The sequence below is a fragment of the Glycine max genome, chromosome 18 (assembly GCF_000004515.6).
Source record: "Glycine max cultivar Williams 82 chromosome 18, Glycine_max_v4.0, whole genome shotgun sequence".
In the NCBI taxonomy this organism is placed as follows: Eukaryota; Viridiplantae; Streptophyta; class Magnoliopsida; order Fabales; family Fabaceae; genus Glycine; species Glycine max.
This window is the reverse complement of record NC_038254.2, coordinates 38,952,249-38,967,835: the sequence shown is the minus strand read 5'-3', so window position 1 is coordinate 38,967,835 and position 15,587 is coordinate 38,952,249. Positions and strand designations below refer to the sequence as shown.

The 15,587-nt window shown below is 29.8% G+C and overlaps 1 protein-coding gene across 1 annotated transcript; it reads left to right on the top strand.

The window, feature by feature from the left end:
• The first annotated feature begins 2,257 nt into the window (after nucleotides 1-2,257).
• On the top strand, nucleotides 2,258-9,029 carry LOC100795986 (oleoyl-acyl carrier protein thioesterase 1, chloroplastic). The gene is made up of 7 exons (XM_006602445.4): nucleotides 2,258-2,839; nucleotides 3,688-3,821; nucleotides 3,896-4,009; nucleotides 4,631-4,726; nucleotides 6,820-6,907; nucleotides 7,068-7,136; nucleotides 8,360-9,029. The coding sequence occupies exons 1-7, from the start codon at nucleotides 2,498-2,500 to the stop codon at nucleotides 8,639-8,641; spliced, it is 1,125 nt and encodes a 374-aa protein (XP_006602508.1). The 5' UTR covers nucleotides 2,258-2,497; the 3' UTR covers nucleotides 8,642-9,029.
• The last annotated feature ends 6,558 nt before the right edge of the window (nucleotides 9,030-15,587 follow it).

The following is a 15,587-nucleotide window of genomic DNA, read 5'->3' as shown; positions in this document are numbered from 1 at the left end:
TAGTTAATTATTTGTCATGATCATCTACTTGTAATTAATCAAATATGAAGCAATTGAATTCATATGACTTTGTATGATCAAATTTGTTGTATAATTTCCAATTAGATTAATAGCCTTTAATCAACCTCTATGTAATTTATCCTTTATCCTAATTTAAGGCTCATATGCACAACTGAGAATTAGTATTATTAGACCTTGAGAAAATATTGATTAATGAGTTTTGTAGGCAATTGGCAATTGAAGTATAATTTAGGGTTCAATTAAAATAAGAATTAAGGTAGTTTAGGGTACACATGAGGTCATAATATGAGGTTTTCTTATTTGAAAGTTACCTTCAATAGCATTACTTTCTTGTTTTTGTTTTGTTTTTTGCGGAATATTATATTAAAACTCCTTTTTTTCAAATTGTCTATTAAAATCAAATTGTTTGATTTTATTTCATAATTGAATTATTTTGAAACTACAACTGATCCTTCGAGTATGATATCTAGACTTAGGTTCATTGTTACTCCCACATATGTTACGTTTGCCCTTAGTACAACTAACATCTAATGTGTTAGTACCCATTAATAAGTGTTCCCACATTAGCTACAAGTGCTAAGAAAACACTTTCATCATAAAATATATGATTAAGTTATAGAAACTTAATCCAAACAAGAATGCCATCAATTTTTGCTTCCAGTGAGATGGATGAAGGGGACCATGTTTGCACTCATAGATAATCATCAAAGATCATGCATTGTCCTTGCTGCATGACCTTACTTTAGTCATACTCCTCATCAATTAACCATACAAAAATCTAATATGTTCATTTAAAAATCAAATATACCCAAAGGTTCAAAATTGTTTCTCACGGTGAAAGGTTTTTTTTTCGGTTTTTTTATTGATTTTGATAGTTTTTAATTGTCTTAAATTATAATTTTAAATTTAAAATAAATAGTATTAATTTTTGAGCCACAATTAAAATTTGTAACTATCATATCATCATTTGTCATATCATCACTTAAATGACAATAAAAATCTAAAAGAAATTTTTTTATCATAACTCAATGCAATTTTTTTTATCAAGAATTCAAAGCAAAATTCAAAATTTTATAAGGGATCTAAAAGTTATTTAAGTTTTTTTTTTTCAATTTTTTTCCTAAATCCCTCTCTATATGATATATTATCTTATACTTGTAATATCAACTAAACACATTAATAACTTCTCGTCTCTTTTAATTTATCATGTTCAATATTTTTTATTTTAACTTGAATTTCATTTTTTTAAATTTTAATAATTAAAATAACAATATAAATTATTGATCATAAATTTTAAATATAATTTACTTGTTTAGAAATATTTATTTATTACATATTTTAATTATAATATAATTTATATATTTTGAAATATTTTTCATTATAAATTTTAGATCTTAAATGTATTAAAGAATGATTTACTTTATATGATACAAAGACTAAAACTCTACTATTTATAATTTTATAAAGTAACTAATATTTTAGCCAATGCATTGCAAACCATAAAATATTTATTTTATATAACTAAAAATTATAGTTTATTATAAATAATAATTTTAAATATATAAATTATATTATAATTGTAATTTGTAATAAATCAATATTTTTAATATACTACATAAGTTATATTTTAGATTATCATAATTTTTCTTAAAAAATGTTTTAAATTAAATCTTTCGAAACATTTAAATTAAAGTTAAAATAAAATATTTTGAGTAATAGATTAAAAAAGATAAAATAATTAAGTTAAATTGTTTAGTTGATATTTTTTTAAAAGGAATCATTTAGTTGGTATTGTAAATAAAGGAAAGTAGCTATGCAGGAGGAAAAAGTAAAACAAGTAATTTAATTACAATTTATTATGTTTGATAAATTTATTTAAAATAATTCAAACAATAATTTATAATTAAATAATAATATAAAATTATTTTACACATATTAATACATATACATTAAACTCTTAAAAGTTTAAAAAGAATATATCATGGACAAGAAGAGTAAAGTTGCTCCTCATAAAACAAGAGTATTCAAAATTTGAAATGAGACTTAAGAAGCAGTATATATATATATATATATATATATATATATATATATATATATATATATATATATATATATATATATATATATATATATATATATTTTCTTTTTTTTTTATTTTATTTATTTATTTATTTATTTTTTAAAACAAACATCGATTTAATCGTTGGACGGTTAAAAAGTTGAAGAAGACAAGGGAGGTTTGGTTTGGTGGAAAACAGAAATAAAAAAAGAAAAAGAGCACCATCGAGAACACGTGCTTCATTCACCACTTCAGTGTCGCTTCCCATCTCTATCTCTTCGACAACGTCGTTCGATTCAAAACCACTTGTTTGTTGCACTCCGCCTCTTCCCCTTCTTTCTCATTCTCATACGCACCCAGTCACCCAGCTTTCCCTTTTTCCTATTTTTTTTCTCTTTTTTTATTAAAAAAATAAAAATGTTGAAGCTTTCGTGCAATGGCTTGGACCGGGCTCACTCCCTGGCCCAATGCGGCTTCGCGGGCCGGCCCGCCTGCGCCGTCCCTCGCCGGAGGAGGAGCGGCGTCTCCGGATTCCGGTTGCCGGAAGGCAGGTCGATCCGGGTGTCCGCGGCGGTGTCGGCAAAGGACGGCGCGGTGGCGACCCGGGTAGAGGCGGATCCCGGTACGCTGGCGGACCGGCTGAGGGTGGGGAGCTTGACGGAGGATGGGTTGTCTTATAAGGAGAAGTTCATTGTGAGGAGCTACGAAGTTGGGATCAATAAGACTGCCACTGTTGAAACCATTGCCAATCTCTTGCAGGTCCTGATTTTTTGTTTGTTTGTTTAAATTGGGTGATTTCATTTGATTTGATTGCTTCATCTTGTTTAATTGGGTGATTGATTGGGATTTTGAGCATCTTGGTGTTTCTGGAATGGGAAATGGGATTTCTTTTTTCTGTTTCTTAAGTGAAAAATGAATTTTTTTTTTTGGCAACTGGGGTTGTTTTGCTTTGACTAAAACTGTTTTGAAGTTTACAAATTGAAGATTTGTACCATTCGAGGTTGTTTTGTGTACTATGTTTTTATAGCTTTATGGTTTTGCTGTTTTGTGCCAATTTTAGTAGTCCAGATTTGGAGGCACTGAGTTCCATGCATGGAGTGTTGGAGTTTGTAGTATAAGATTTTGGAGAAGTGTGCTTTGTTTTCTTCTTCGTGCTTCTTTTTTGTATTAGTACTAAATTTGTTTCCTTGATTTTAACTCTCTGATTCAGAATAATTGTCATATTAAAAATTCGTACTCTTATTTCTAGTCTTGATCTTGTGAAAATGCTATAAACTTCTTTTTATTATATTATCTTCTTGGTATTTCTTTAATGCTCTCTTAATGATTTGCTCATTGTAATACCATTGTTGCATCCCAGGTTTGAGACAAGGCAGTCCCTTGACTCATCAAAACCAAAAGATGAAAATCAGTAGGAAAATATAATTGATTTTTTTTATTTTCTAAAGTATCAAATAAATTTGGATGTCTTTTAGAGACTGTTGAATAAACAAAAAAGAAGATAGATCTCACCTTAGGAACTGAATTTATCTAATGTGAAGAGCATGTGCTATTGTATTCTTCAAACTCAAATGAATTTTGAAATGTTTGGCGACTTTGTGTTATAGGAGGTTGGATGTAATCATGCTCAGAGTGTTGGATATTCTACTGATGGTTTTGCAACCACCCCTACGATGAGAAAATTGCGTCTCATATGGGTTACTGCTCGCATGCACATTGAAATCTACAAATACCCTGCTTGGTTGGTTTTTGTTCTTTATAACACTCGGTTTATAAACTCTAATTTGAAAAGTCTAACTTAAATGATTCCAACAGGAGTGACATTGTTGAGATAGAGACATGGTGCCAAGGGGAAGGAAGGGTTGGGACAAGGCGTGATTTTATACTGAAAGACTATGCAACTGATGAAGTTATTGGAAGGGCAACAAGGTAAAGATTTTCCATTATGCACTATAATCTATCGAGTTTTTTCTGGCGTGGCTCCTTTCGGGTCTTAAATGGCAGATCAATTGTTAACAATCAGATATATATGCTTACTTTGTGTAGGACTAGGATGATATTTGACCATTCTTTGATTTCTGGGCAACCTTGTAGAGGACCCATCACGAGCTTTTCCTTTTGATCTCTTTTGTTCTTGTAAAATCTCTTTCCTCATTTGAGCTCATGATAGTTTCTTTTGGTACCAACCAACCATTAATGATAAGCCTATATAATATAACCTATGCTATTTAGTGGCAAAAAGGATAGGAAGGATAGGAGACTAAACTACTGGTTATTACAATTAATCCTCAAGTCACATTACAAGGATGCTCGGGATTTTATAAAAGCATAAAGCTCAGAAGCAATACTGTCCCAAAATCTAAATTTGACAGAAAATTATCCATTGATGCAAATCAAGATACATTAACAATTAGTTCATTTGCATCATAAATTGGTGCATCTGTAAATTTTGACATGTTTATGTTTTGTTGCATACAATAGCTATACTGTCTGAAATAATTTGTTTTAGATACTTTCTTATAGTTGACTATTTATATTTAATTGTTTCAGCAAATGGGTAATGATGAATCAGGACACCAGACGACTCCAGAAGGTTTCTGATGATGTTAAAGAAGAGTATTTGGTTTTCTGTCCTCGAGAGCCCAGGTAGTCACTTTTCTTTATCATTTGCTGCCAATGCATTACAACTTACTCAAACTTTGTTAGACGATTTGTTTTATTTAGGTGTTCTTAATCATTGTAGTAATAACAAGACTTGATAAGCAGAAGAGATCAAACTTTCTGGGATTTCTTAGCTCACTAGTGCAAAGAGGGTTACACTACTTGATCAATATTCTATATTTTTATGGATTCTGGAATAAACTAAATTATAGCATATGATCTTGCATGCATCAATAGTACATTTTGAAATGACTTCTTACAACTTTTATTTGGTAGGAGGGAGGAGCCTACCAGCTTGATATAATTTGTGATAAACTGCAGTGCAGGTTGTTAATTGCCATTTACTAGGTAGTAAGTGAGGCATCACTAATGAGGATGTCATTAGATGGTCAAGTAAAATCTGGGACACGTGTTCGCATATTTATGTAGCCTATATATTTGAAATCACTTTTGCCAGTTTCAAGATTCAAGCTTTATTAATTGGGTGAGAATGGTCTTTTGGGGGGAGGGGTATAGGTTGAGGGAGGATGAAAGGTGGAGAACTATTACCAAAAGAACAAAAGTTGAGCACCCCTCCAACCCAACTATATTAATGTGTTATGTTATGCTGCCCAATTGTTTTTGTTGGAATTGTGGGAGTTAATGTATCATTGCAAAGATCAGAGTCGAAGTGAATAGTTTAATTCCTTATTATTGTTTTTGTAATTGTAAAATGTATTTATTCTTTTATGCATGTAAATATCAAGGATGCTGAGTACTCCCTCTCAAGTAATTCATGAGACTTCTATCTAATTTCTACAATAAAGTATCTCAAGTTTATTGTATGTGTGTGTAGGATAAATTAATCTCACCTCCCTTGAGGTATAATGATACACCAATATCGCTCTCTTTTTTGACATTGCATACACTGCCTCAATACATATAACAATATAAAATATAACAGAAGGCCTGTGTTAAGGTTAAGGGTACATGGCGTTATGTTATATAAATTGAGGGAGGTTTGTGTTGGATCATGGATGAAAAGAAAACAAGGGATATTGCGTATAATATTGATAAACTTCTGGTTGTGTGAGTGTAATTTGTCACACACACACATATTTAAAGAAATATTATTTCTTGATTGGTACTTAAACATTTCCAGAAGGAAGTTTCACCATTAAAATAAATCAAAATGTAGGTATACAAGTATCATTTTTTCATACCCTCCCTCTCTGTGTTATAGATTTCTTGAAATAATGATTTAGCCTAGGATTATAGTTTATGTGTATTTAAATGAGGGAAAATAAGGAGACAGGATTTGGAGTCCATCTCGTTGGACAGAAACCTAGATAGATCAGTGATCAGAATTCCTGTTCTAAACTGAAAACAACTCTGTAGATGTTATCTTAATTTACCTCACTAAAACATATGGAGAACCACTATTTGAAGAGCATCCCACATAATTCTAGAACTGACTGAACTCTTTCTGAACTTAATGACCTTTTGGTTTTTTATCAACTGCCCTTGATTACGGACTCCTAGCAGTGAAAATAGCTGTTTTCATCACTTCATAATTAAGAATCACTATTGCTAATCTGTAGAATTCTTAATTGACAAATAAAGGAGAATTAACAGCATCACCATCATTGTTATTCATATCTAATTGTTGAAATTGTGATATCATTTCCATCAACAACACAAACTTAGATTCTATTACTTTCAGCGGCTTCTGCCACTTCCCTCTTTTAGGAAAGGATGTGAGGAAGTTTCATAGTGATTTCTGATAAAATTGTGGGAACTTACTACAAACACTATCTTCCATTATTTTAGAAATGAGTCTTCCTATAAAAGATTCATAGTTTTTCTTTGGTAATTGCCAATTGGTACAAAAATTGACTTGAACAATTTTTTTCTGGCTTAGTTAGCATGCTACAAGTAGCTTGGTTGAATTATTAGGGCTGAATGATCATACCGCATTGCTTGTCTTGTTACTGTTACTGTTAGTGACTTGGTGGGTTTCAAATTTCAATACCCTGGCTGGATTGCGGCTTAACTTGTGATTTTATTTTCTTTGTCCAAATCTTCTTCTGTGGTTTTAGGTTAGCTATTCCAGAGGCAGATAGTAATAGCTTGAAGAAAATACCAAAATTGGAAGACCCTGCTCAGTATTCCAGACTTGGACTTGTGGTATGATCATTTGCCTCAGTGAACCTTTTTCTGTTATTTTCTTTTTCCCTTTTTAACAGGCACAAAGGAAGGAATTTTATTGGTGATAAAATAGTTGGCAAATCCAGCATATTTCAATTTTCAAGAGCCTGGCCTTCTCATTGTGCTTTTTATTTTGCAGCCAAGAAGAGCGGATCTGGACATGAATCAGCATGTTAACAATGTCACCTATATTGGATGGGTGCTTGAGGTTGTTGGATTGTCTTTTTAATTAATTGAAATACTATCTATTTCATGTTTTAGCTAGTTTATTTGTCACAAAATCATCTTTTGGATAAACAGTTTATATCATGTTCTCATTTAATTTTACATTCATGAAATCTTTATATCTCAAGGTGCAATGTTTTCAAAATTAAGAAAATATCAATTACTTGATTGCATACTTCATACTTGATATGTTCAATTTTTCTGATGTTTGGCATCTTAGATCAAAAGCACAATTATTAATAATTCAATGGTCGGACTGACAAAATTTACATTAGATGTTCTTACTTGATATGTTTCCTATATACTTTTATGCATTTAATCCTTTTTTTTTCAATATTTTTGGATACTTGTATGTGTGTTATTTCTTCCAAATGGCATGTACTGTCACTTGCATTTCATAATTCACTAATATTGGTTCTACTTTTCACTAGAATATTTGCCATTTCTTAGATATGCTAGTGTTGCTTTGAATTTGTTAGTTATAATTTTTCTTTCATGTTCAACACCCAGAAAAAACATGGTTTTGACACATTTCTAAAATCAAGATTGGCTTTTGCAAACAAGTAATAAAAATGTGTATTAATTTAGATCTAAATGAAAAAGAAAATGAGGCTATATGTTTAATGTATAAGCTGATAATTTAAGCAGTTTAAATAAACTGTTTTAAAAAACAATCAATTGAAATTTTTCATCAAGAAGTGGTCTGTGTACCATTCTTTTGACAAAAATCCATGGTTTTGAATATTTTTGGAGCAACCTATCTAATATATATCTGTTGCTGGATTACTGGAAACTAATTTAATTGAGGTCATGCTGGGTCAACTTTTTTTATCTTTAATTTTTTAGCCTTGGCTAAAGTTGACATTAATGATAGTCAGCTGTTTAGACCTTAGATGTACAATTAGAAATACAATGGTGTTGATATAATGATATTATTATCATATCTACATGATGTTAAAATAACCAGTGAATTAGAATTGGAAATAATGACAGACAGGAAGATGCTTTAAATACTGTTTTGTATAAATGAATTTTCATGCACTTCATTTGATTTGGAATTTTTTTTTTTTCTCCTCTTCTGGTTTGTTGCTTATTCTATAATCACCCTTGTCATAAATAACATACATGTGACCTATATTATCAATTTTTATGTAGAAAAATGTCTTATCATGTTGATGTCACTAACATACTGTCTTACTTTATCAGAGCATGCCTCAAGAAATCATTGATAGCCATGAGTTGCAGAGTATTACCTTGGATTACAGACGAGAGTGCGGACAACATGACATAGTCGATTCCCTCACTAGTGTGGAAGCGATACAGGGTGGTGCCGAGGCAGTTCCAGAACTGAAAGGTACAAATGGATCTGCCACGGCAAGGGAAGACAAACATGAACACCAGCAGTTTCTGCATCTACTTAGGTTGTCTACTGAAGGACTTGAGATAAACCGGGGACGAACAGAATGGAGAAAGAAAGCTCCAAGATGAGAACCATTATGTGTGCTTCCACCCGAATCCATGATTCTGTTTTTGTCTTGTGTTGTTTCATGTTACCAGGGTTGTCTTATCAATTTTCCCTTGATATTTTGCTTAGAGTTTGTGCGCTTAATAGGGATTGAAGAGTTAAAATATTGCTTCTGTTTTCTTGTCATGCTCAAAAATTTAAGTTGTCCAAATCCCGTAGTTAGGCTATATAGGTTGACATCAATCTCTGATCCATTAGTATCAGATTCCATGAATGTCATTGTACCTTAAGGGAGCATAGAAATCCAGGAAGTTGGTATGGATCTGCCATCTACTGCATGACTTGAACAATGTGTGTTAAAATAATCATTTTGAAATAATTCAATTAGCTAATTATTAATGTTCTTACTAATCTTGTTGTCTCCATTTATCAAAAGTAACTTTTGCTTATTATCATTACGTACTGCAGTGCATGTTTATCCGAAGAATGTGGCATTTGAGATAGTGGCTATGCTTGCCATTGCAATAGGCTATTAAAAAGTACAAATTTTTATTTAAATATTTTAGAATCTTTAATTACAAACTGTGTTGTTCTAAAGTGTTACTTTTATGAAATAAACTGTAAGGTGTGTCATTATTTCACTGTATTTTCCGGTGGTGGTAGCACTTTGTTCTATGCATATATGTGGCCGTGTACTGTAGTATATACCCTGAGCAGAATAGTACAATACAAATAGCCAAGTCATAATGTATATTTTTTTGTTTGTTATGGTAGTAGATGCATTATGCAAGCAGTTTTGAAGGAAAGGAAAAGAACAGATAAAAGAGGAGGGTTGAGAGCAGGGTGTTTGTAAAGGATTATTGAGTATAGGATGAAAGATTGCATATTTTTACTTTAAGATGATATTATGTGTGGGTTAAATATTTATTTCTTAGTTTCTTAATTTATTGAGTAACTAGTTTTTAAGACTTATGCTAACGAAGTTTTCTTCAGTCCCATAACCTTTTTTCTGAAATTAAAATAATTATTTATGTACTGTTCATTTTTTCAGCAAATCAAATACAACTCAAGGTTAGGCCAAATGGCACATCCGCACATGCCTTAATGAGGTACTTTTGTATTGCATAATGGGAAGCATTACTTACATGTAGAATCAAACATTACTTACCAGCAAAATGTACCCGTTGATTCAGTTATCACTTGCCCAAAATTTATACGTTGCTCAAGATTTCTACATTTCTCTATTTTTAAAATATTAATAGAACTTGCATAAATGTAGAAGAGTAATGATGCTTATACATACTTTGTCGGGAAAATATCGTCAATTTTAATTTGGATTATTCATTGAAAGATTACACAGTATGATCAAGGTGCTGTTATCTTGATGTTTTTGAGGAATTTTATAGTATTTTTCATTTTATGATCTTTATATGAATTTCTGCCAGGATTGAGAATTCCTTATAACTGAAAGGAAAAGGAAAAGTATGGCAGATTTACCGACAAGAACTTTCTCTGCAAATTGATTCACTATCATTAATGCTAAATCCTCCTGTTATATCCTCTTATAAATCCTCTTACTACCTTTATGTTAAGTATTGAATGAAAAGTAAAAATATTTATTAACTTAGAAATATAAAACACATTTAAAACTTAGGGAGGAGAAGGATTTGTAAGAAGATTAAAAATTATTCTTATTTTATTAGATTTAAATAATATTTTAGTTTTACTTAAAAAAAAGACTTAAATATATTTTTGTTCTATGCAAGTTAGTGCTTTTCTATTTTTAGATTCAATAAGTTCATTCTTTTAATTTTAGTCTTTAGAAGTTAACATTTTTTAAATTTTGGTTTTGGTTCCTGTAAGTCTTTTTTTTTTTTTTTTAATTTTAGTACATTTAAGATTTTTTTTTCATTTATTTCACACTGACAGGAACCAAACTTAAAGATAACCCAAACTTATAAAGACTAAAAATGAACAAATTATCTTATGAGAATCAAAATTAAAAAAAGTCAAAACTTACATGAACTAAAATTAGAAAAATAAACTTATAAGGACCAAAGATAAAAAAATATTAACTTATCAAGACAAAAAAACATATTTAAGAAAAAAAAATCATATTTCAGTTTGTGAAATATACATTCTTTTTTTTTTTTCTTAATTCCTTAAAAATATGAATGCTTACCTTTTGATTATCATTGTTTGACTCTAATCCCTATAATATTTAATACCAAAAAAATTATATAATATTTGATACATGCAGAATTAGTTTGTTTAGTATGTTGACTATATTGATTTTGATGGTTGTAATACATTAACTTTTTTTAGAGCAATATAATACATTCTAAGGACTAATATAGTGTGAATGAAATATTATTGGGCAAATGATAACTTAAAAGTAAAAATAATTTTATTGGGAAGTAAAAAATTACCGTGTTTATAATATTTTGTGTTTTTCTATAATTTCTACAATAAATATATATTTTTTTCATTTAGTTTCTTCCGGTGTCTTTAAGAACACTGATTAGCAAGATCCAATATTATTGTAGGGACTAAAATCAAACAATAAGACTCGAAAGCTAAAATTGTTTTTTCAAGAATTAAGATGAACAGTTTTTTTCTTAAGGTAAATAAAAAAGTATGTATATTACAGGTACTAAAATTATTTTATCCTTTTATTATATATATATATATATATATATATATATATATTATAATTCAAAGTAAATTTTTTATAATCTTATAAAGTATTTTCCTCTAATTATATATACTATATGTATATGAAAAAATTATTATTATTCTAGTATATTCAAATTTTTTAAACTATTGTAAATCACACTTGAAAACAAATCAAGGCCCGTGTACTATTTTATTCAATAATTGGCAAACACAATACACAAAATAATAATATAACATTCCATATAATTTTACTTTGTCTCATTTTGTTCTGAGTGCGTGAAAGGCTACCAAAGTCTTTTTCAACATATAATAAATTAAGAAAAGTATTCACTATTACTTAAAATTTATAAATTTTTTATAACTTCAGTCCTTGATTATTTAATGATTTTTATTTATGATTATAATCTATAATAATTAATAACTCTAATAAAAGAGTAGTCCAATGAAAAACCTATTGTACCCATACCTATAATATTGACATGTGGCACTTTTTTCAATTTTTTGGTCTTTTTACCCCTCCAATTTTTTAACCTGTTTTCTTCTGTGGGCAATGCCACGTGTCTCGCTCTCCAGTCGTCTGCTGTCATGTTTGCACTCTGTAGCGCACTTGCATCCTCTGGTCTCAATCGAAATGTCCCATCGAGAAAACCCGTTTTTTCTTTTGTATTGTCGTTTAGCTCTTCCTTCTTCAGTTTTCTTCAGCTTGGTGGTCATGCAACGTGACCGTGAAGAAACATCCAGCAGGCAAGGTTTTTTTTTTTTTTGCTTTGCTGATATGCATGTTTGCTTCCTTTTGGTAGTAACACTGATCTTGCCTGCCTAATACGGTATTCTTTGCCTATTGAATGTTCTTTTCTTCGTTATTTTGTTGGTTTTGTTGTTCCAAGTTAAAACAGTTTTCGTTGCTCCGTGGTTTTGCAACGTCACCCGCGAGGAAGTATCCAGCATGCAACGGTTTTTTTTTTTGCTGTTATGCATGTTTGCTTCGTTACTAATTGTTTCCATTTGCAAGGTCATCCAGGAAGAAGCATTCAACAGCCAAGGTTTATTTTTTTTTGCTGTTATGCATGTTTGCTTCGATACTAATTGTTTCCATTTGCAAGGTCATCCAGGAAGAAGCATCCAACAACCAAGGTTTTTCTTTTGTTTGTTGTTATGCATGTTTGCTTCCTTACTAATAGTGTTTACTTTCTTTGTTTCCAGTAGTAACACTTTTCCACTGACATTAACTCATATTTCTACACAGTAGCCAAGGTTTGTAACTTTCAATCTTCATGGGTATTTGAGATTCAACATTTTTACCTCTAAAGTTTCAATTTTTTTTTACCAAGCACAGAAAATAAACTGAAATAGATTCATGGGTACATGAAATTCAACATTTTTACCCCTAAATTTCAATTTTTTCAAAGCAAGCGCATAAAATAAATTATTGCTTTGTTGAGTGGGGCAAAAAAAAAATGAAGTTTTGAACAAGCGCATGTCTTCTTTCTACTCTCTCTTAATTTGTGTTATTTTTTGGTTTTGTTTAATTATTGTTGTTGTTATTATTATTATTATTATTATTATTATTATTATTATTATTATTATTATTATTATTATTATTATGTAGGCTCTAGCTGAGGGCCCTTATTTTATGTTGTGATGACAGGAGTTAACGTTGATATTTCCTATGTTTTATGTCTTAGAAGATGTGTAGGTGAGCTTTATGCTTCAAATATGATTTTTAAAAAGTTTTACCCTTTTTTGAGGTTATTCTGTACAATGATGCGTTTGGGGATGAATGAATACTTAATGTCAGGTTTTGAAGGCTTTACTCAGAAGCTAAGACACTGGCTACTTGGTTCATATATTCACTTAATGTTTTTTACTTTTATTTTTGGGATGTTGACACATAAGCTTGCTTGCCTGGGTTTGTTTTTCCCTTCAATGTTATTATATTTTGTGGTATGAAATTTCGGGTATTATTAGTTTACTTTCTTATCTATTGTCTTTATTTTCATCTTACTTCATGATGTTAGAAGTTAGAGAATTCTTAAAAGATACCAGTGTTTCAATCCTGATGATAAAAACTGCTAGAAAACCACCCAATTATTTACCTATACTAATTAAATTCATATTGTGTTCTATGTAGGTTTGATTTATTTTGCAATTCTACGAATCAGTATCAAAAGATGATTACTTCACTCTACGAAATGGTTTCATTGCAGTAAGTGAATCATCTATAATTCTATACAAACTCCCTTAGTAGGAATTCATGGTACTCATTGAGCTTGAGCATCAAGAATTTGGACCAAATTTATTCTTTATAGGTTTTGGCTTTTCTGGACCGAGCCTCATTACAATAAAGTAAGTTGTCAAACATACTCATTCCATTGTGACACCAAACAAAGCTATTCTTTCTTGAAATATGTATCTCCTTTTGATTTACCATTTGCTTTTATTTCTAGCCCGTCACACTTTTAGGTGTTTTATTTTATCCCTTCGGAACATTAGTGAACCCCAAGTATTTATCAAAGGAGAATGTAACTAACTTATATTGTTTGTCTCAGTTGAAAGTAGCATATTTCTCATTCAGTTTTTTAGCTGCTAGCATACCCAAATGCTTCAAGTATATTCCAAGGTACTTATGATATCCCGGGATATCTTGGCATTCTACTCCTACACTATATTTAGTAAACATATACTATGTCTTCTACACAATGTGGAATGTATTGGCCTTACCTTTCAAGAATCCAAAATTGAAAATAAAAAACTGAATAGATCAAAAATTTTAATTTGGTTGGATTAGATTTGATTAAAAAAATTGGTCTGATTCAATCTAAACCGAAATTGTTTATATATATATATATATATATATATATATATATATATATATATATATATATATATATATATATATATATATATGTTTTTTTTACACAACTTTATGTCACTCACATTTATATTATTCTTATATATTTGTAAAATTATCTCATAACTTATACCTATTTATGAAAAATATATTTAAAGATAAATTCTTAATAACTATGAGTTAAGATGCATAATTTAGTTGTCAAGTTGTGTAAATTTATTTTTAATAATGTGTATATTTAGAAATTTATATTATAAGTTATATAATAATATATAAATGAAATATTTAATGTTTTAAATCATCTTTTATTATATATTTTATTATTTATTTAGTATTTTCCAAAAAAAATAAAGTAAGATTAGAGCTGAAAATTGATCCAATTCAAATCCAATTATTAGATCATATTAAAATTTCAAAATTTTATTATATTATTATTATTCAATTTTATACAAATAGGGTAAGTAGTAGATAACCATAATTCAAGTACTTTATGTGCTACATAATGTTGTTTTAGCTGCTAGCATACCCAAATGCTTCAGGTATATTCCAAGGTACTTCTGATATCCCTGGATATGTTGACATTCTACTCCTACACTATATTTAGTAAACATATGCTATGTCTTCTATACAATGTGGTATGTATTGGCCTTACTATGTCTTCTATAATAAATCTTGGTTGCTCTTCATTTTCAGGTCTCGCCTTTCAAATAGGTAATTTTTAATATACAAACTTTCTATGCTAATTCCTATAAGAACAATAACTAGATTTGGATTTAATTATTATTACCCTTCTATTTGACCAACTAATTCCAACCCGTGTGAACTCCTATATAGATTGTATTACTCGATCTGAATCCGAATTACCCTATGACACCTTACTGTATTACTCAAAAAGTTGTTTTGGAAAATAGTTTTATCAAAAAAACTGTTAACTGTGGCCTCATAAGAAAAAAAACTCCCTCCCGGACTAAATTTGGTGAACTTAAATATAATTATAAATTGAGAAGTGCAATTTATATCTTGATATGAATCTAGAGGGAGTATTACTTCTATACATTTTTACCAGTCCACTTTGGAAGATAGAACACAAATTAAATTGAGAAGTGCAATTTATATCCTGATATGACTTCCAAGTCCACTATCATTTCTATATCATTTGTGAGGTGCAAAATATTTAAGAATTAGAATAATGTCATAATTGAAAAGATAGTAATTAGTAATTAATATTTTGTTGAACTTTAAAACCGAAAGATAAAATAGGAACTATTTTATAAAATTTATTTCATGTAAATTTTCTCCTCCGCAGTACATGTCAGACAAACTTAGCCTTCATTTTATTTTCTTTACTTGGCTTTAGAGTGTTTTTGTTGTGCTGAGAGGTTAGCTTAGTGTTTCTTTGTCCATCTATATTTTACATGTGTTTATTGTAACAATTTGTAGTT